The sequence below is a fragment of the Nansenia antarctica genome, assembly GCF_963989245.1.
Source record: "Nansenia antarctica genome assembly, chromosome: 20".
Classification (NCBI taxonomy): domain Eukaryota; kingdom Metazoa; phylum Chordata; class Actinopteri; order Argentiniformes; family Microstomatidae; genus Nansenia; species Nansenia antarctica.
This window is the reverse complement of record NC_137693.1, coordinates 5,914,674-5,935,068: the sequence shown is the minus strand read 5'-3', so window position 1 is coordinate 5,935,068 and position 20,395 is coordinate 5,914,674. Positions and strand designations below refer to the sequence as shown.

Genomic DNA, 20,395 nt, shown 5'->3' with positions numbered 1-20,395 from the left:
CATGACCCACATGAACTGACTGAAGAGTGTGGAGCCTTACTGGAGATGTGAAGACCAGGGACTGTTCTGTACACGTCTCACGACACAAAACACTATCGATAACCTTGCATTGTGAATGTCCGTCATGTGTTTTGAAGTACTCTATATAGGACTGTACAGGCATGTCCGATCCTGCACATATGATATGATGCCTTTTTAAAGGCGATCATGAATGTTTCAAAAACAATAAATATTAGTGGGAACGTGGCAAGATTGCACTACTCTGGACAGATATTGTGTGACTTTGTGTTCTAGTAAACAGGGCTGTGCACAAGTGGAACACAGTCTTCATTACATCATCAGGGAACCTTTGGAAAAAACAACAACCCCCCAGAAACACAAAACACAAGGAATTGTGTAACTTTTTATTAAACCAGCTCGGCACAAATCGACTGGACACCAGTTAAGTCGAGTGGTGCCTTGCTGGCAAAGACCCAGAGTTCATTCACATCATGTTTAACTTTCTGTAATCCATCACTAACCAGACCATATCCTATAGACCGGTTAACAGTTTACCACTATCATGTGGCTTGTTTAACCTCCATCCTTCATGTGCTGGGTTTATGATCTGGCTAAAAGGAAGATCTAGCATTTAGAAGATTGAAACTACTACTGGACAAAATTCATTCATCTGGAAAAAAACTAATCAAAATGTTTTTAAAAGCTCTTAGTAACAGTCGATAACATGAATGGGCAGGAGGTGTGTACAGAAATGGTGCTGCAGCTATTGACACTGAGCACGACCACTCACGACCATTCACGACCATGTATAGGAGGCTGGACACCAGAGGCCTCTCACAGGGCTGCATGCAACAGGGACGTTAGTGACATGGAGCAGAAGGTTCTAGATAAAACAGAATCAAAAGGTACTAAAAAGGAATCCAACCGAATGGACAATAGCCTACGTACAGTTACAGAAACGCCTTTTGGCAAAGTCTTAGTGCACAGCAACAAAAAGAAGATCCTTTGCGTTTCTGACCTTGCATAACACTGAGATCTGCAGTTAGAATAAAATGTATCTAATATACTAGAGATCTATATAATAGTAATGGCCAGCAGGCATACCAAAATCTATTCTTTTTCTGGTAAGTTTAAGACCTTATAGATCAGTCTTTTCACATTGATAGAGAAGCTCTCTTCAGAAATATCTGAAAACGTTTTGTTTCGAATGGTTACAGTGGTTTTGAGGTCCTTGCATTCAAATGTTTGAAGATCTTTCTTTACTTCGATTAAAAAGATAACACTTCTCTAGCCACGTTCCTTCCCTATTAAATATATCTCAATTTCATTCACAGCACAAAAACTAAACAAAATAAATGAGTTACCCCACAAATCCTCAACATGTTTTTAAACAGATGACTTAACACAAAGTGTACATGTGAACATTCATCCACAGTCTTAAACCCTGTAAGCAAAGCCCATGTTCCTTAATGTAAGGAAGTATAAACGTGGCTCTGTCTACCACTATAATGCAACAATCCCACTGCAAGGCTGGGTTTTTCGGCTGTTATCTACACAGAGCCAGAGTTGGCAGCTTACACGCACCTCCGCTTTCTTCCTCCCGAGAGAAGAGAAGGCACAATGTTACAATTTCAAAACGGCTTTTGGCTGCCACTGTGCTCCATCCAAAGAGACATTTCTTTCAAAAAAGTGACCCGATTTTAATAAATTAAATAAATAAGTTAAGTAATACTAATAAAGTGTAAGAAGATACAGCTGGAAAAAGACGCTGCCGCCTCTCTCGCCCTCTCCTCCAGCCTGAGCCCCCGCTCATTCTCCTCTCTGTCGCCCCACGTAACGGTAGAGCTTGTCACAGTTATCCAGCTTCATAGACTCCGCCTTCTGCTTCATCCGGTCGTCGCGGTACAGCTGTCCCAGGTGAGCCAGGTCTGACTCTGTGAGTCGAGGACGGAGAGAGAGAGAGAGAGAGAGAGAGAGACACACACGCTATGAGCTTATACATGGACACACACACTCATAACCTACCGCATGAATAAAATATGTTCGGTAATATTATGACTCAGCAGGCCTCTGATGTGGCTGTGTGGAGCGAGAGTTTAAGCTGCCGGGAGGCCCCGCTGCTCGACTTACTCTGCTGTTTCTCCTTCCAGCAGCTGCTCTGCAGGTGGTCGATGTATTCGGTTTCTATGGTCTTCTCCAGTTCGTCCAACGAGGCCCCTCGGTACTCTTTTGTAAAGCCTTTGTCCACAAAGTAGGGGACGCCCATGTTCTGGGTCTCCCGGGACACCACCAGGCCCATGGCCCTGAAAGCCAAGCAGACGACCTGATTGGTCAGACTCCAGAACCGACAAGCTGACCAATGGTACCCCTCCCCCTGTGGGTGCTCATGCCCCTCTTCCCTCTGTATTTCACGGTTACCATGGTCCTTTTTCTGTGTGAGACATTCCTTTGCGGTTTATTTGAGTGTCTGTGTTTGATGTTGTGGTACGGTACTCACGGTTTGTAGAACAGACTGTAGGATGGGTTGGTGGCCATCAGCTGCGTCACCACGGAGATGAGGATCAGAACCAGCACTGGGAGAAGCTGTAGGAAGGCCGTGAAGGAGTTCTGAAGTAAAAAACCAGAACAGAATATCAAAACACGGCACACAGGAGGCACAAATTGCAACGCATGACCAGCCTCTACATTTCCAGCATTCATCTATGAACCCAAAGCAATAAGATGCGGTCTGCTGGAGAACATTTGTCCACTGAACAAAAAACATAAACGCAACACTTTTGTTTTTGCTCGAACTTTTCTTCCAGAAAACCAGTCAGTATTTGGTGTGACCACCATTTGCCTCACGCAGTGAAACACATCTCCTTCACATAGAGTGGATCAGGTTGTGGCCTGGGGTGGTCCAGCGCCGCGGTCTACAGTGCACACATTATGCCCATGCCGGCATGGGTTCGAATCCGGCCCATGCCCTGCTGACATGCCCTCTCTCCCTTCTTCTCCTTACTTTCCTGTCTGTCTTCACTATCTGTCCAATAAAATGAAAAATATGAGTGGGACTGCCCCACTCAGAAAAATAACTTTTAAAAAAAAGAGTTGATCAGGTTGTCGATTGTGGCCTGCGGAATGTTGGTCCACTCCTCTTCCATGGCTGTGCGAAGTTGCTGGATATTGGCAGGAACTGGAACATGCTGTCGTATACGCCGATCCAAAGCATCCCAAACGTGCTCAACGGGTGACATGTCTGGTGAGTATGCAGCCATGTAAGACCTGGGATGTTTTCAGCTTCCAGGAATCGTGTACAGATCCTTGCAACATGAGGCTGTGCGTTATCATGCTGCAACATGAGGTGATGGTGGTGGATGAATGGCACAACAATGGGCCTCAGGATCTCATCACGCTATCTCTGTGCATTCAAAATGCCATCCATAAAATACATCTCTGCTCGGTAGAGTGAGAACCGTTCATCCGTAAAGAGAACACTTCTCCAAAGTGCCAGACGCCATCGAAGGCGAGCGTTTGCCCACTCAAGTCGGTTACGGCGACGAACTGCAGTCAGGTCTAGACCCCGGTGAGTACGACGAGCAAGCAGTTGAGCTTCCCCGAGACGGTTTCTGAGAGTTTGTGCAGAAATTCTTTGGTTATGCAAATCAATTCGAAAACAAAAAAATTGAGAGAAATAGGCCTTTTGTGTACATAGAAAAAGTCCTTCTTTTTTTTTTAGCAAAACCAAAAGTGTTGCGTTTATATTTTTGTTCAGTGTAGTATACATTTGTGGGGGGTTATGGGCAATTTGCCCGTATGGTGATACTGACCTGACTGCGGTTTTCCTCCACTTCCTCCTCGCGCCTCTCATAAGCACGTCGCCGGCGAGGCTGGTAAAAGTTAGAGTACGTGGCTCCTCTGTTGGTGTACACGTGGATATTGCCTGAGGGGACACAGAACGCATTCTTTCATCTGTTGAAGATGCAACCAACACACTAATTCAGAGCGAAAGACCAAAGACGTCAATATTGTACGACAGGGTAGAGTAGCTTGCCCTAAGCGGGTATCGAACTTACGACCTTCCTCTTACAAACCGTCCGTGCTAGCTACAACACCAAGAGAGTTAATAACTCCTTTGGAGGAGCTGCCAACGGGCCTTATACAGGGTCGTTACACTATCCCCTTCGTTCTGGAAAGCGTGCCCTCACGCCTCACTATACTAAGTCCCTCACGTGGACATGCCTCTCCGATGACCTCACAGGCGCCATCCCACTTCTAACACCAATGTAGCGAACAACAGGGTAGAGTAGCTTGCCCGAAGTGGGTATCGAACTCACAAAGGTCTGCTTACAAACTGGCCGCGCTAGCTACAACACCAAGAGAGTTAACTCTCTTGGCGGAGGTGCTAATGGGCCTTACACAAGGTCGTTACACTATGAAGACACACACACACACACACGTCACACAGACGTCACACACTAAAACTGACCTGTTGGAAACCTTCCCCCAAAGAAGATGTTGAAGAGCTCCTCTGGAGAGATGTCTGCCTCAAAGTCCCTGTTGAAGCTGCGGTAGTGTCCTTGCGGAGCGTGGGCAGGGGCCTGGGGGGTACTCTCTGACGGAGCCTGCTCTCCATACTGATCATACTGGAGACGCTTCTCAGGGTTGCTCAGCACCGCGTACGCATTACCTATCGCTAAGAGGGAAAACACTTGACTTTAAAAGACAGTTTTTACTGTTTGAACGTCCACGGTTGTAGTACTGTTAGTATCCTCGTTTGTTTTTATCTTGTGCTCCCTGTTTTATTTATTTATGTAATAGTATGTGTGTATGTAACAAAGTCTGATTTATAGACGTATATCTGACCTATGATTGATTTTCTTGTGGTGTGCCACACATGATATACATCACGATGACATGATGAAAAAAACAAAAAAAACAAGACTATGGATGGGTGAAGACTTTCAGCCCCAGCACCTGTCCCCTAAAATACAGTGAGGGAGGACTACAAATGAATTTGCTACCTTGCCATAATCGTTCTAAGAACTCAACTGAGGTGGAGCAAGAGGAGGAGGACGTGAGTCAGATTAGAGGCAGCATCGTGCACATAGTGACCCCAGGATGAGGACAGGGAAACAGGGTAAGATGTATCCCTCTTTTTACCTTTGAACGCATCTGTGGCTCCCGGGGCACAGTTCTTGTCGGGGTGGAATTTCAGCGCCAGCTTCCTGTATGCCTTCTTCAGATCCTCATCACTGGCCTCTTTAGAAACACCCAGGATCTCATAGAAGTCCTTGCATTTCTTTATCCTGCCAGATCAAAACACCAGGGTCAACAAAGAACTGCATGATAGCAATAGGGTAAAACCGTAACAGTATGCATGTGTACTTTTACCACGTGAAAGGTTGTCAATAAGAACGAAGTAATAGATTCTGCACCACCTGCCTGGTCAGACCAATTGTGAGGTATGGTCATTTAAACCCTTACTTGGTGAATGTCTGGATTTGATGTTTCAAGTGTAGATGTGACATCTTTAGGGTACCTGTGAACACCCTGCCTCTGGTCCTCTGTGTAGCTCGTCTTCTCCTCGCTGTAGTTGGGTCCTCCGCTGTGTTCCTCTCGCTCCCCCATGTCCTCATTCCTCCAGCCACGCGGCGGGGGGACGCTGTTTCCCTCTGGAGCTGCAGTGCTCCCATTCCTCACTATGGCATCAATCAGCACTGGTAGAAGAGAGTGGAAGATAGAGACCAGTTGAGAAGATGACTATAGTTGAGGGGGTGACTATAAAAGGTGGCTATAAAAAGGGAGAAACTCCCTATCTTTCGCCACAAGACCCATCTCTTCAGGCTGCATCTTGACTGTCACTCCTAAAGACCTCTTCAACCCCTCTACCTCCCTGTACAGTTTATCTACTGGATATAACAAAAAATACAATTACATCGTGACTGCCAATGGCCCCAGGTCCTAGCATAGATTTGTCTGCTTAATGTCAAAAACGTACATGGAAACGAAACAGTATGTGCAAAGAGAATAGACCTATTGAGTGGGTGTCAAGATATCTTCTTGAAACTTGGTATTTTGAAGTAGGGAATAATTATTTAAAACTATAGTGTATTATGTATGTATCCTTACCAGTCTCTTGACATAGATAGGATGGATGAATGAATGAATGAATGAATGAATGAATGAATGAATGAATAAATGACTTTTGTTGGTTGACGCTAACATTACCAACTCCCAACAGCTGACACTGATACTATTAGTATAAGTATAAATATACGAACAGAGTAGGTCAATCATATAGGCCACCGCCACAGTATGCAGTGCATAATAATAAACATATGAGATATGAGATTCAATATTCGCAATATCAAAACAGACAAACCATGAACAGATATCATTTCGAGGTTGATTGATTTGCTATAATGTCAAATAAAACAGCGGCACACGAGATAAATGGTAGCCGGTTACATGAGCCATGTTTACACAAGACACAGACGTTGCACTTTCTATTATTAAACATGCAGGTTCTGGCATACATACACAGCTAACCCTAAGAGAGACATGCACAGCTAAGAGAGAGAGAGATACATGCACAGCTAAGAGAGAGAGAGATACATGCACAGCTAACCCTAAGAGAGAGATACATGCACAGCTAAGAGAGAGAGAGATACATGCACAGCTAAGAGAGAGAGACGGCCTCTTACCTCTGGCCCGGGTGCTGGGGAAGATCTTCTGGGCTTCGTACAACAGCTGAAGGGCTTTCTCTCTGCGCCCGGACCGCAAGCACAGCTTGGCTTTCTCTATCAGCCGGTCGGATTCCTCTTTATCCATCTCAGCTGGTCTGACTGGGCCAACTAATCTATAACTAACTGAGTTAGCTCAACCCTCTCTACCCAGGCCTGCCTCAACTTAAAGGAGCCCCGATGATGTATGCTGCTCGAAGGGGATTTAAAGATGGCTTGTTTGATAGTGCTCAGGTCAGGTCAGGTGTGCCTGGGTCTGATCGCTGTCTGTCTGTCTGTCTCTGTGAGATCAGATGAACGTTAGCTATCAGGCTAGCTATCCATATAGCTTTGTTTACATCCAGCTAACGCTAACGGAGATCGGTTGCTAGCCATCAAATCGGTTACAATCGGTAACTCATTTCGCAGGACTATGATCGGTTATCATAGCGATGTTATGAGAAAGTCAGAGACGAATACAGGTGCAAATACGCTAATTTGAGGAGTCGGTGGAATAACGACAGACAAAATTAGCGAGATATGAAAACACCATGCACGACGGAGAGACATTTAATACCAACATTAAGCAATCTCGTATTAACCTCCTTTAGACAACAGGAAGCGGAAACAGTTTGGCGTTAGTGGCAGGGAAGCTCGTTCGAAATGGCATACTAGCATACTGCATACTAGCATACTCAATGAGTATATACTGCATACTGCCTACTAAATTCACAATAAGTATGCGATTCTCGCATACTCAAATCTCGCATACTGTACAGTGTGAACGCACTGCATACTCAAAATCTACGTCATATCTAGTATGAGTAGTATGCTAGTATGCTATTCCGAACACAGCCTCAGTAAAGCTCTGCACCCTTACCCTAAATGGACACTAATGAATGCAGATACTTTACATATCAAATAAGTGTAACAGTTAGCAATATTTTTGTAACAAACATGGAGATTTTTTATAAGAGATTTATAATGTGCTGTGAAATTCTAGTGAATACATTCTGGAGTGTAGTGTTGCAATGCAGTGGTCCATCTACAGTTGACAGTAGACATTGAATAGATTTATTAAATAAATACCATGGAAAAACATGTTTTGGGTACAATTTGTGCATTAATAATAATAATAATAATAATAATAATAATAATAATAATAAAGAGGGGTGTTTCTTAAGTTCTAGGCCTACATTTAAAACTGAAACATCATTTACAAGAGAACAAAAAAGCACAAAGAGGAGACATACAATAATAGATAACATTTTTATCTTTACAAATACCTTTTTAGGCATCAGTGAAACACAACAGACACTAACCTGGTAATGGCAACAAATGATATTCTTTAGATAAACCAGAAACAACTACAATACCTAGTTGTTGTTGTTGCACAACGGTATAACCCTACCACCCCCACAACAACCATGAAAAGTGCTCCCTGGATGTCCAGTAACTTGATCTAAGATTAAATAGATCTAGATTTGTGCAGTTCGGGTATTTCTGTTTTGGAATGGCTTGTCGAAAATATCTTCAGTTTTCACACCAGCTGCAAAACAACAACAACAAAACACAATAGCAGCTTCAATTCAATGGGATACTTTGCATCTAACAAATACAATTCTATTCGGCATTCTCTATGAAGAGGATATAGTGTCATTTCCTGAACCCACCTTAGTGTTCAGTAGGTCCCTGCTCAGCTCCTGGTCCTCGTTATCCAGTGTTGTGCTGTGAATGGAGGAGACTTGGGGGGAGTCTGTGTCTGTGAATAAAAGAGAGAGGCCCGTTGGGTTTACACACGACAGGGCTGACCTGAACCATACACTTTTGTCTTAGATCTTTGTTCGGCCACATTGACCTTCCCAGCACTGTTTTAGCAATTATGGTGAATGCATAACCAGACTAGCCCAGTACAGCTGTGCATTATGCTCAAACTTGACTCTCTTTTTATTTCGATCTAAATGAACAACAGAACCCACTTCAGATCCCAAAAAGTAGAAGTTATAGGAACATCTAAACTAAAGTATCATCCACACATTATCATGACTAAGATGAGCTTCAAAAACAGACGTCCCAGTTCCTTTGAGAACTATTTCAAAGTGACACACAATCTGACAATTGCCATCTCCTCCTTACCAGTTTCTGTGTTAATGGTCTTCATGGAAACCAAAGTGATGCTCTCTTTTTCTCCATTGGACGTCACATTGCTGTGAGAAAATGTTTTAATTAAATCAAAGAAAATGACAAAATATTTGTCACAATGACAATATTACAATATTACCCAAACGGTTTACTTTGTACATTACAGTTTGCACAGTTGTGTGTATGAACCTTTCACATGCATACCTTTCAGACACCACGGAATCACTGCTCTTTTTACCTGTGAAACAGAAACAGTGGTGACTCTCTCTGCATGCGTACACACAAACATTGTCACTTTGATACGACTCCTTTCACTGTTTCTCATGGAAATGTCATAGGTGCATATTTACCATCCTCCTTTGACCTGCTGCACTGCCCTCTCAGGTTGACTACTGTCACTAAAACCACCATAACTATGATTAGAATGAGGATCAAGCTCATAACACCTGTAAAGCAACATCCCAGAAAGTAGAATCATCATCATCATCATCATCATCATCATCATCATCATTATCTTTCAGGTATCCATCAGCCTACTGAACAAGGGAGGATAGCCATTCAATGCAACTCAAATTAGACACTAAACTGTAATTCATATACTGTACATCCATGTCTATGTCCTCCTGTTATGTGTCTGCACCTTAAAAACTGCACCAAAATAAACTATTAGTTTGTGAATTCATTCATCACCATCACTCCCATCATCATCATCATCATCAACAACATCATCATCCTCATCATCATCATCAACAACAACAAAATCAATCATATTGGGAGTACCAAAGGCGAGCATGGTGAGGCTGTTGCTTGGGGCCTCAGTGGGTGAGACCTCTATCCGTGTCCCTGTAGATTCCTCTGGGTAAGCCACAGAGGTCGTGGTCGAGTGTACCGTGGCAGCAGTTGGCCCTATGACTACAGACACAAACGGGAATGTAAAAAAAACATGCAGAAAAATCTACTTGAGACATTCTCAACTTCTCAAGATTTATTGTGGCCGACCCCTCCCACCCTGGACACACACTCTCTGAACCACTCCCCTCCGGTAGGAGGCTGCAGGCCATCAGGACCAAAACCTCACGGCACAAAAACAGTTTTGTTTTCCAACTGCAGTTGGCCTCATTAACGAGGCCCAGGACCCCCGCTGACACTGACTGTTATCTTGACCCCCACTGACACCAAACAGCCATACTGCACTATTCTCTCTCTAACACTTTTCAAATATCTATTATTTATTTGTCACTTATGTTTCGGTCTGTTTCTGTCCTTGCATTTTGTTTATTGTTATGCGTCATCATATCAAAGCAAATTCCTTGTATGTGAAAACCTACTTGGCCATAAATCTGTTTCTGATTCTGATTCTGATTATTCTGATTGAAGATGAGAAATTATCCAACAGCAGGCACTGGAAACTGTATGTTTTTTTACACACTCTTACCCCAAACCCATACACAACATACACTCTTACCCCCAAACCCCTACACAACACACCGGACATTTACATGTTGAGATACACTGTAGGAGAGGCTTGTGATAACAGCATCACGTGACAGTACCATGTCAATGGTTCATCCTGTGATGACACACTTGGAAGCACTTGTCTAAAAGGAGCTCATCTCAGTTGTACAGTACAGGTTCACGTTCAGTATTTCCTGGCTACTGATTGTTATTTCCCTACTACACCATCCAAAAAACAGAATGTGCAGACTGCTCCAACAAAGGCGTTTGATAATGTTGAATCATCATGAGTCAGTGTGTGTCAACGACAGAGAGAAAAAGAGAAGTGGTCTTTACCTGAAACAATAGTAGTAGTTTGTGTGATTATGCCAGGTCTTTTAGTTTGTGGACGGCTTGTGACAGTCGGAGACCACGATGGAGATGGTGTTGTGGGCTCTTCAAGGCTGCCATTTCCTGCAACGTTTACGCAACGTCAGCGCAACTATTGCTGCCTGTATGGCTGATTGATTGATTGAGTTTATTCATGGATCGAGTAAAAACAGTAATCCAAGGGATGACATGTGAAAGTGTGAACACTTATTTCCAACATGGTCCTTTGATATTAACATACAAGACAACAATAACATCAAACAATACGTTGTGAGTGTAATACCCCTCTGTTGGATCCTAATGCCAATGGACTAATTGGCTTGAAAGCGCCAGTTAAAAAAAGAGTTGACATTGATAATCACAGACAGTATACGTACAGTAAGTGAATCCCTTGTATTACCTGCTGAGGTTATAGACTGACGTGACGGCAGGACACTGGAGGTTGTTATGAGAGCCCTGTCCACTGGAAGAAATAATAGAGGTATCATTGAAATCTACTTCATTTTGGTGATGATTGACCCAGAAAAAAAACAAAATATCCTACACAGGAAAACAGTACAGATGTAAAGAACATGAAACTGAAATTTCGACTTCAAACTCTTCTGCCTTTCTATATTCCCATTTTTATTCCGTATATTGCATGTATAATGCTATGTTTTTCGTTCAGTCAAATAGAGTAGTGAGACTGCGGATATTCTCCTTTTAAGAGAGCCCACCTGTCACAGGGGGGGTCGTGGTCGTGGGTAATCCCACATTAGGCTCCTGGTCGGCTGTGGTTGTATTGTGAGCCACCGCCAGAGTGCTGGATGGCAACGTCGGTAACGAGGTCACTGTGGGTTGAAACAAAGTGGACTCCAATACTGATTCATTTGCAGGTTTTAACTTTAAAAGCCTTTAAAAGCATGCTCTTATGAGAAGAACGGCTTAACGAATTGTTCTAGCTCTACTGTATATCTGGGAAGAATACATTTACATTTTTACATTTTTGGCATTTAGCAGACGCCTTATTCCAAAGCGACTTACAATCAATACATTTGAATACTAAGCATGTGAATCATCAGTCCACCATTCGTAGCAGGAAGAGTAATCCAGCTCAGGCCCGGGGGCCATTGATAGCAGGAAAAACCTTCTCCTATCACCTTCTTCTAAACCTTTAGAATAGGCTGTTTTGTGATCAATGTTTTTCACTGATGCAATTCAAGTTCACAACAACTTCATTGTTTTGAAAGGAGAGCTAGAATATCCAATTAAGTCACTCTGCTCCAGAGCCAGACAGTTCCACCCAGCTACTCACCCAGGGGAACGACAGGAGGCGTGGTGGTGGATATAGTAGGTCCACCCATGAACTCTGCTTGGGTTTGGTTGGTCTGATTAATGGCTGTTTGGGCTGAAACTGTAACAAAGCTCCAGGTTAAAGTAGAAGGTACAAGGTGCTTTGGAACAGTTAACATCAAAACACATTTTAGTCATCTGATATGTTGGAAGTCTGTTTAGATATCTTGATTAAGATATTATCATCAGCACAGTACTCAATTTTGTAATATTACTTATGACTGACCCAAAATGTGCTATAATATACCAACATCTACTTAATAAGATTGATGACAGTTTATTTATTTTTATGACTTAACAGGATCATTAAATAATTCAATCAAATTCTGTTCCCGTCAAAAGGCAAGAAACTCACAAGTAAATTGGAGAAATAAGCTGTACATTGACAGCACTGATAAAGTCTTCTACACTGTGTGTTTGACAAATTGGATGACAAAAAGAAAGAAACAATAAGACTGAAAGATAAAACAATATAACAAAACAAAACGAATATAAGATCGTGTAGCAGTAAGCCCGGTTCCGGTTCTGGCTGCTTTGGCTTAATTCGAACCTACCTTCTGGAATGATGAGGAGAAACACACTCAGGAGAGAGTATGGGAACAGATCCATGTCAAAATCAACAGCGCTTCTGTCTCTGCCTTTAGCTTCCCTGTGTGTCAGAATGAATGAGTGTATGTGAGTGTGAATATACACAGTTCACAGTTTCTGAATCTGTGTATGCAACTGGCTTAATGTTTGGCCTGTGTTGGTGTGTGTGTGTGTGTGTGTGTGTGTGTGTGTGTGTGTGTGTGTGTGTGTGTGTGTGTGTGTGTTTGGTAAGAGGATATAATTAAGGAAAATATGAGCGAGTGAGCTCTAGCGATGGTGTTGTAATAGAGGTGAGGACAGGTCCTACTGTCCAGTGTGAGGTGGGAGTGGTTGCCAAGGCCTGTTTGACGCTGTTCCCCGTTTCCTGTGGAAGAATGGCAGGAAGCAGATGGAATGCCCTCATGGAAATTCTAGAGTAAATTGCGTTTGCCCACTGTTTGGGATTCAGGCTGGCTGTGAGAGAGCAGTTCCTTTGAACATACACACCCACACCCACACCCACACCCACACGCACACACACACACACACACACACACACACACACACACACACACACACACACACACGCACACACCCACACCCACACGCACACATTAAATCCCAGTGAAGAGGTACCCTATCAGGAGTGGTGAGAGGTGAGGGCGTGGCCTATAAATTGACAAACATCCAAATCATATTTTTTATTTTATTTAAACCTATAATCATAGTATTGATTACAGTGTTGATACATTTGCATGCAGTGCCATTGAGACACATACAAACTGAATATCTGGCATTGTTGCATGTTCCATCATGGATCATTCATTGCCAACGTTATTGGCAGATCCAATTAGGATGACAGGGATAGAATAAGTATTGGCCTGACTCCCCATCATGTCCAATCAACAATCTGAGCGATAACTCAATTTCCTCTTCAAATCTAATCTCATTGGATGTAAACCTTTAGAATATATGATGTATTCCCTTCTGCATGTTTCATGTGAGTATAGTATGTAATTCCTATCTATCGGTGATAAACTGGAAGCCACACTATTGGTTCATGCATATTTTATTCAAGAGTAAAAAAAGTGATTTGTCCCATAGGGCATGCTTACAATGTGTGTATCGTTTAGGAAGTCAAATGCCAAAACTTAGTTCCAGAGAAAATTACAAGAAAAAATTGTCACAAGTTAAAATCCATGAAATTCCTTCTCCGAAATAAACCACGTCTAGACCAAACAAGGATCAGAAAACAGTGGAAGAAAAAAAGAACCATAAGCTTAATTGTAAGAATAATAAGAATATCATCAATAATTATAACTAGAATATATTTTTTTCCTTTTAAAAGTAAGTGAGACACAGGATTTCTCTTTCTCTGTGTCCAATTTGTTTACATTTGAACAAACCATGCGATCATGCTTTGGCAGCCTGAATGTTGCTTTTCACTGAGTAATATGTTCATTCACACTATTGAACAACTTCTGTACACCAACGGAACAGAAAAAACACAAGGCTTCACACCTTAAAAAGAGCATCTGTGCCTGTACAGCAAAACTATAGAAAAATAAAATCAACGGTAATAAAATAAAAATAATATCGATGAAAAGAAACTGACAAAAACAAATCAAAGGAAGCAAGAATAAAAAACGATATATATAAAAAAAAAACTAAAAGAGAACTTTACAAATATAATTTGAAGAGGGAAATAATTCAAGTCTACTATATTGAAACACATCACAATTATAATTTCACATATCAAGAAGGAACTTAATTGCATGCATTGATGCGTTCCGTACCGTAGATGCTGTTAAAAATCATTGTCTGCGTTATTGTCCATCTTTATAATTAATTATATATATATATATATACATATATATATGTATATATATATATGTTTTTTGATTTTTTTTTACTGCGACTGCAGATTTGATTTACGATGTGCATTCTCTCTCTTTAGTTTACAGGCAGGTGGGAAACAATCAGGTAGGGGTGACAGAAGGTAGGACTCGAGCTCTGGCTGCAGCACCTTAACATGACAGACCGTGGCTTTGGTGGAGAGGCTACAGCGAAGCCCGCGTGAACACCCCTACCCCCCTCCTTCTCAGGCTCATGGCATCTTACCACAAAATAAATCAATAAACAAAAGTTCTCAGGTAAGATTGCATTGCAAGTAGTAAAATGTACATACTGTAAGTTTTCTTTTCAAATGTCCTTTCTTTACAAACAAGACTGTGTCTTTTTTTAAATTTGTAATTCATAGTACTAGTAGCAAAACATGGTTGAGTAGCGAGATTATTTCTGTAATGAGATGGAGTTCATGAGTGGAGCTCTTAATCAAAATAGTAAAATGTGTGTGTGTGTGGTGCGCGGGTACTGTAGTGTCTTGTGTAAGACCCCTATGACGATGGAACAGACGTTGGTGAGAACTCGGGACTCGAGTCTGTGGTTGAGACTGAGAGAGGGAACAGCAGACACACTCTCAGGTACCACACCCTTCCAGCCAATCAGGTTCCTCTTACAGCCCTGTCGCCCACTCCTCCTCCCTGCCCTAAGCTCTGACCCTAACAACCCCCTCCCAATCCATAGACCACCGAGTGGGAAAATCTGCCTTTAACACAGCTCAGCTCCCCCTTGTGGTGACCTGGCGTCAAAAAATAAACCACCTTACCCATTTTTGTACAAGAGATTTCGGAACTCGATTTAGTTTTTTCTAATTCGGAAGTTGGAGCGGCGGCGGTTTAGATGCAGATGTCATGTTGTGTCTGTGGGTGTATTTTTTGTTGTGTCTATTATTCTGAGGCCTGATATCACGATTTGGCGATGTCGTGCCGCACGGCGCGTCAGTGGCACGGGGGCTCTGGGGTGGGACGACGCATCACTGGATGTTGCTGTTGTCGTCTGTGCCGTTGGCTTCGGACATGTTCATCTTGCCCATAGATTGGTCCACGTTGTTGACCCCATCCCTGCGGGGGGGCATGCGCTCGTTGATGCGATCTAAGCCCTTAGCCTCGGCGAAGCTCCGGATCTGGTGCTTTGGAGAGAACCCCCGGATGGCTGCATGGAGTCAGGTGGGGGGGGAGAGGTGGGACAGACGGAAAGGATCAGCTTCAAATAAACATGATTTTGGACAACATATGACTTTGTCATATAAAATATAATACAGTATTGGGTTTTACATGAAGTACTTGAGAAGTGTACCATATCTTGGCCTAAATAAAACTTACTTCATAGTAACATGTTTTCACTTCAACACACTGCAAAACAGTGCATTTTATGAAATCGAAGAAGATCATTTTTTAAAGTCCGGCAACAACAAAACACAGCTTGGGGGTAAGAGGAATAACACATGAATAGATTCTGTTGGGAAAAACAATTACACAGTCTCAGTACCCGTGGCAGATTTCCATAAGCTCATAAGCCCAGAAAAAGCTTGAATGAGTCAATGGCTCTTGTCACACAGCCTCTCACGAGAGAGAGAGAGAGTGGTGAGTGGTAACAATGTCCGGGCTATGATTGCACCCTCCAGTTCACTTGAATTATGCATCCTGAAGCACTACGACGGTACAACCATAGCACCACACCTGTCCTCTCCGTTCCTGATAGTTTGAGTCAGTTTCTAGGGTCATCAGGCATTTATTGCCAGAGACTATCATGACGGGCTTAAACAGATGTCATATCATGTTCATGTAGGCTCCATGATGCATATTTCACGCTCCTGTAAATTTCACCTTGTCTCCTGCTCTCACTTGCATGCAATGTATTCTTGAACCAGGAGGGGGCGGAATATAAGCTGAGCCCCCCCAAAAATAAAATAATCATGCCTAAGCATTGAAAGTACTTGAAACCATCATGCATTCCTAGGGAGCACCCTACTTTGCAGTGAAATCGCTAAAAACCCTAATATCGATATTTTCAATTGTTGCGGGTTTCGTAAATCCATTCCTTCATATTTTGAAACTTTTGATCTCATAATGAAGGCTATTAATTGGTAAACACATTATGGAATCCTTGTCTGTTCCGAATTGAATTGGATCTCTTGACCGTTATGATTTGAACTAATGTCGTTTCTTTACACCGACGTCTCTGCAAAGTAAAGTGTTACCCCATGTCCGTAACCAAACGCTCCCCCTGAGATTATTGTCACTGGCAGGTAGGCCCCGATGCATTTCCTGCAGGCAATCCTAACTTCCTGTTGAGAGGGGGATAGGGTGGGGGATGTAGTTTTACCTTCTCCGTCCTCCCCTTCTTCTGTCTCAATAGCTTCAATGGCCTCGATGGTGGCTGGAGGGGAGAGGAGAGGAGAGGAGGGGAGCTGGTTACTCCTGACAAAGCCATGCAAATGAGGAAAGCGGCCTCGCGGCGGGAGATAGGTAGGTAGCTAGCAACAGACCAGCGAGAGACGTGCAACAAGCAACACAGCCAGGCTCAGAAGAGAGCCCTTAGACAAGACGAAGACTTGGACCAGGTGAGAGAAACTACATAAAAAAAAGACCCACAGAGAGAGACCGAAAGATCGACACTGTGACAGAGAGAAACAGAGAGAGAGCGAAAGAGGGGAACAATGACAGAGAGAGGAAGAGACAGTAAGGGACAGGGAGGGGGGTAACAAAGGCCAATCCAGGGCCTGGTCCTCACCACTCTGCAGGGTCTGCTTGCCCCCAGCCAGGACCCCGCTGGGCAGCATGCCAGTGGGCGTCAGACCCTTCAGCGTCAACACGTTCTCGCTCTCCTCCCTGCAGGACACACAGACGGCAGGACACAAAGGTCAGAGGTCAGCGGTCAGCCCCCCACAGGTCAGCCTAGACCTCTGCTGCCACTCTCCCTGCTGCATGACGGACATAGTCACACTGAGCAGCCAGATGAATCATGTGTGACAGCAGCTGGTGAAACCGGGAATAAGTGGGCAGCCGATTTAACGTTCAGACTTTTATTCAGAAAAATGTCAATGTGACATTTCAGCATAGTTGAAAATCAGTGATACACTCTCTAGTCAGCTGACACAGCTTGTTTTGCAAGCCTGCTAAAAATGTAAAGTAGTGTTATAGTTAACTAGGTCGTAGTGGGGATAACTCACCGAAATCCATTGCATTGCAATGCTTCGGTGTCATTGATTTTCAACAATGTTGAAATGTATTTGACATTTTTCAGAATAAAAGTTCGAACATTTTGATTGGTTGGCGACTCGTTCCCGGGTTTCACCAGCTGCTGTCACATGTGAAGAAAGTTGGAGAACATGACAGACTCACCTAAGCACTTGAAACATCTTGGCCATCTTCCCGATGGCGCGGATCTTGTTCCTGATCACCTCCTTCCTAGCGGCAGCTGCATTGGCTGGAAGAGACGCAGTTTGAAGGGAAAACACTCATTTACAGATAAAGGAGCAAATCTAGGAGCCAAATAAACACTATTCACAGTAACACTATAATTCAATGTAGATGAAACACTATTGCATCTTTAAACACTACACTTAAGCGTCCTTGGGTCTGAGAAAGGCGCTATATAAATCTAAGATATTATTATTATTATTATTATTATTACTATTATTATTGATATAATGATTCTGAGCAGTTTTGTTATAACCCAAGAGGAATATGAAACAAATGAACTCAACTCCATTACTATGCAATTACAAAGACAAATCACTATAACAACAACAACAACAACAACAACAAACGACACAGGTATAAGAGCCACTAATGGACTGTAAATGGTAGATTAACCCTTAAAAACAAAACAAGAAACTGCATACCATAGGTGCAGGTGAGGTGCTGGCTGGCGGGCGGGCGAAACGTCAAATAAAAAATAGCCTCTTGCTCTGATGCTAATTCGGATGCTATTATTTACTGGACCAACATTTCGTCAGAAAGCTGCCTTCTTCAGGGGTTTTGAAAGCCTCTCAGCTTGCTGCCGACCCAACCTTGATCCAGTAAATAGAGTCAGAGCAAGAGTGTGCGGCTCTCTTTCTGTCTTTCAAGATGAATGACTCTCACCATCGAAAATCTCCTCTTCGTCCATCATGAGTTCGTCATCGGAGCAGATGCTCAGCACGTTCACCAGCATCTCCGTGACTGGAGGGAGAGAGAGACAACATTGTGATACGAGGGTGATGCTGTCGGACAGATCTCATCATCGTTTAGCTAGACTGAGACAGCACATGTCATTGTCAGTGTGTTTGTACAGAATAGAATGTCGTGAGCTTAGAATTCTAAGGTTCTATCTCCGTTTAGAATTCTAAGGTTCTATCTCCGTTTAGGGTAGTTCAGAGATATTGAGCGTCAACGTTTTTACATTCCATTATGTTTTGCGAGATGGAACCTTTGTATTTGATTAATTACTAACAAAAAAATGTCAACATTTAAAAAAATAACACCACACAGGCATTAATAAACACCTAATGGATCAGATTATGTAAAAAAACAATCAATTTTGACAAAAATGGAGATAGAACCTTATAATTCTAACGTCACGACATGTCATTGTCAGTGTGTTTGGACAGAATAGAATGTTTTACGATAACCCTCGCCACACAGCTCAGTGCTTGAACCGCTACGGCAGGAATGAGTACTATATTCATGGAATTTCAGACTTCAGTATTTTCATAGAATGACAGAAAGACGTGCTACTCCATGGGTACCTTTCTCTCCCACGAAGGGCAGGGACCAGGTGAACACATCCATGAAGTTGGGCAGCCAGTAGGGGTGAGGGGAACAGTTGAACTGTCGGATGTTCATGACGTTGTTCTCATACTTCAGTACTGCAGCTATGGAGGGGGAGATTTGGGATTAAGAGAAATGTCTGCGTCTACTACACACACACACACACATATACAGTACACACACACAGACACAGACTCACACTCACACTCACACTCACACTCACACTCACACTCACACACACACACACACACACACACACACGACTACAATACAAAACTACAATTACCGTGTGTTGAGAGGGACATACATATATCATACAGTATGCTACGTGCAATGTTTTTGCAATATCAATATCACAGTACCGGTATCTATTTAAAGCACACTCCTATATTGGTGGTGCAGATTGTGTTATTTAGCTCCAAGCATATGCATGAAGATACGTTTGAAATCCTGTCAATTCCCAAGATGACATACTTTTTTTTTCCTCCCTCTCACACCAGCGTTTCATCCCTCCAGTTCCAGACATGAAACCAAACTTCTGATGTGCTTCTTCTACAGGCATAAATTAAATGTGATTGAAAGAACCAAAGAAGGTGCTTTTGAAAGCCATCTCGAATATGACGCTGACAGTAGGTAGCTGTAGGATGATGATCCCAAAGCTATCCTTATACAGTACATGATTTAACCGTTTCTTCTCTGGACTTCCAGTACTCTTAAGGGCGTGGAGATGGACTGTTAATGGGGTGATTAAACCCAGTACTGGACTAATTAAACCCAGTACTGGACTAATTAAATCCAGTACTGGACTAAATCACACTTTCATTGTCAATTCTCTATTGAAGATGTCAATTGTTTTTAAATGAACGATATATAAGGATTGTATTGAGTGTAAGTCGCTTTGGAATAAGGCGTCTGCTAAATGCCAAAAATGTAAATGTAAATTTTTTTTTTTTTTTTTTACTTGTGCCTCGTAAGCTTAGTTCAACTGTCTTATCCTGTCAGAACCCAAAATATAAGCTGGTTTTTCCTCCATTGTTTGTAAACAATGCAATTGTAAACAAACACTGTATAGCTTCAAAACATATCATTATTCAACTATAATTTTCCTCCCCCAAAAATGGGGAGGGGAGACCTCATTGTTATTGACTGATTCCATTGACTTGATTCCAG

The 20,395-nt window shown here is 42.6% G+C and overlaps 3 protein-coding genes across 3 annotated transcripts in view; all 3 read right to left on the bottom strand.

Moving 5' to 3' along the window:
* Positions 1–451: 451 nt before the first annotated feature.
* On the bottom strand, positions 452–7,122 carry dnajc18 (DnaJ (Hsp40) homolog, subfamily C, member 18). Its single transcript, XM_080549909.1, has 8 exons — positions 6,687–7,122; positions 5,522–5,699; positions 5,143–5,288; positions 4,469–4,675; positions 3,810–3,922; positions 2,498–2,607; positions 2,131–2,303; positions 452–1,934 (listed from the first exon to the last, which is right to left on the bottom strand). Exons 1-8 carry the CDS (start codon positions 6,811–6,813, stop codon positions 1,810–1,812), a joined length of 1,179 nt encoding a protein of 392 aa, XP_080406035.1. The 5' UTR covers positions 6,814–7,122; the 3' UTR covers positions 452–1,809.
* Positions 7,123–8,244: 1,122 nt separating this feature from the next.
* Positions 8,245–15,241, bottom strand: ecscr (endothelial cell surface expressed chemotaxis and apoptosis regulator; the record flags this gene model as incomplete). The annotated part of the gene is made up of 7 exons (XM_080550023.1): positions 8,245–8,253; positions 8,378–8,466; positions 8,841–8,911; positions 9,051–9,084; positions 9,197–9,292; positions 9,627–9,758; positions 15,238–15,241. The coding sequence occupies 7 exons, from the start codon at positions 15,239–15,241 to the stop codon at positions 8,245–8,247; spliced, it is 435 nt and encodes a 144-aa protein (XP_080406149.1).
* A 203-nt stretch (positions 15,242–15,444) lies between these two features.
* The window catches only part of ppp3ca (protein phosphatase 3, catalytic subunit, alpha isozyme), a gene marked incomplete at both ends in the record, with an annotated part of 38,113 nt that continues 33,162 nt past the window's right edge, over positions 15,445–20,395 (bottom strand). Inside the window, 6 exons of the mRNA XM_080549747.1 lie at positions 15,445–15,623; positions 16,797–16,850; positions 17,205–17,302; positions 17,816–17,900; positions 18,560–18,637; positions 19,204–19,329. Coding sequence (XP_080405873.1) covers positions 15,445–15,623; positions 16,797–16,850; positions 17,205–17,302; positions 17,816–17,900; positions 18,560–18,637; positions 19,204–19,329 — 620 coding nt within the window. The remainder of the gene's footprint in view (positions 15,624–16,796; positions 16,851–17,204; positions 17,303–17,815; positions 17,901–18,559; positions 18,638–19,203; positions 19,330–20,395) is intronic.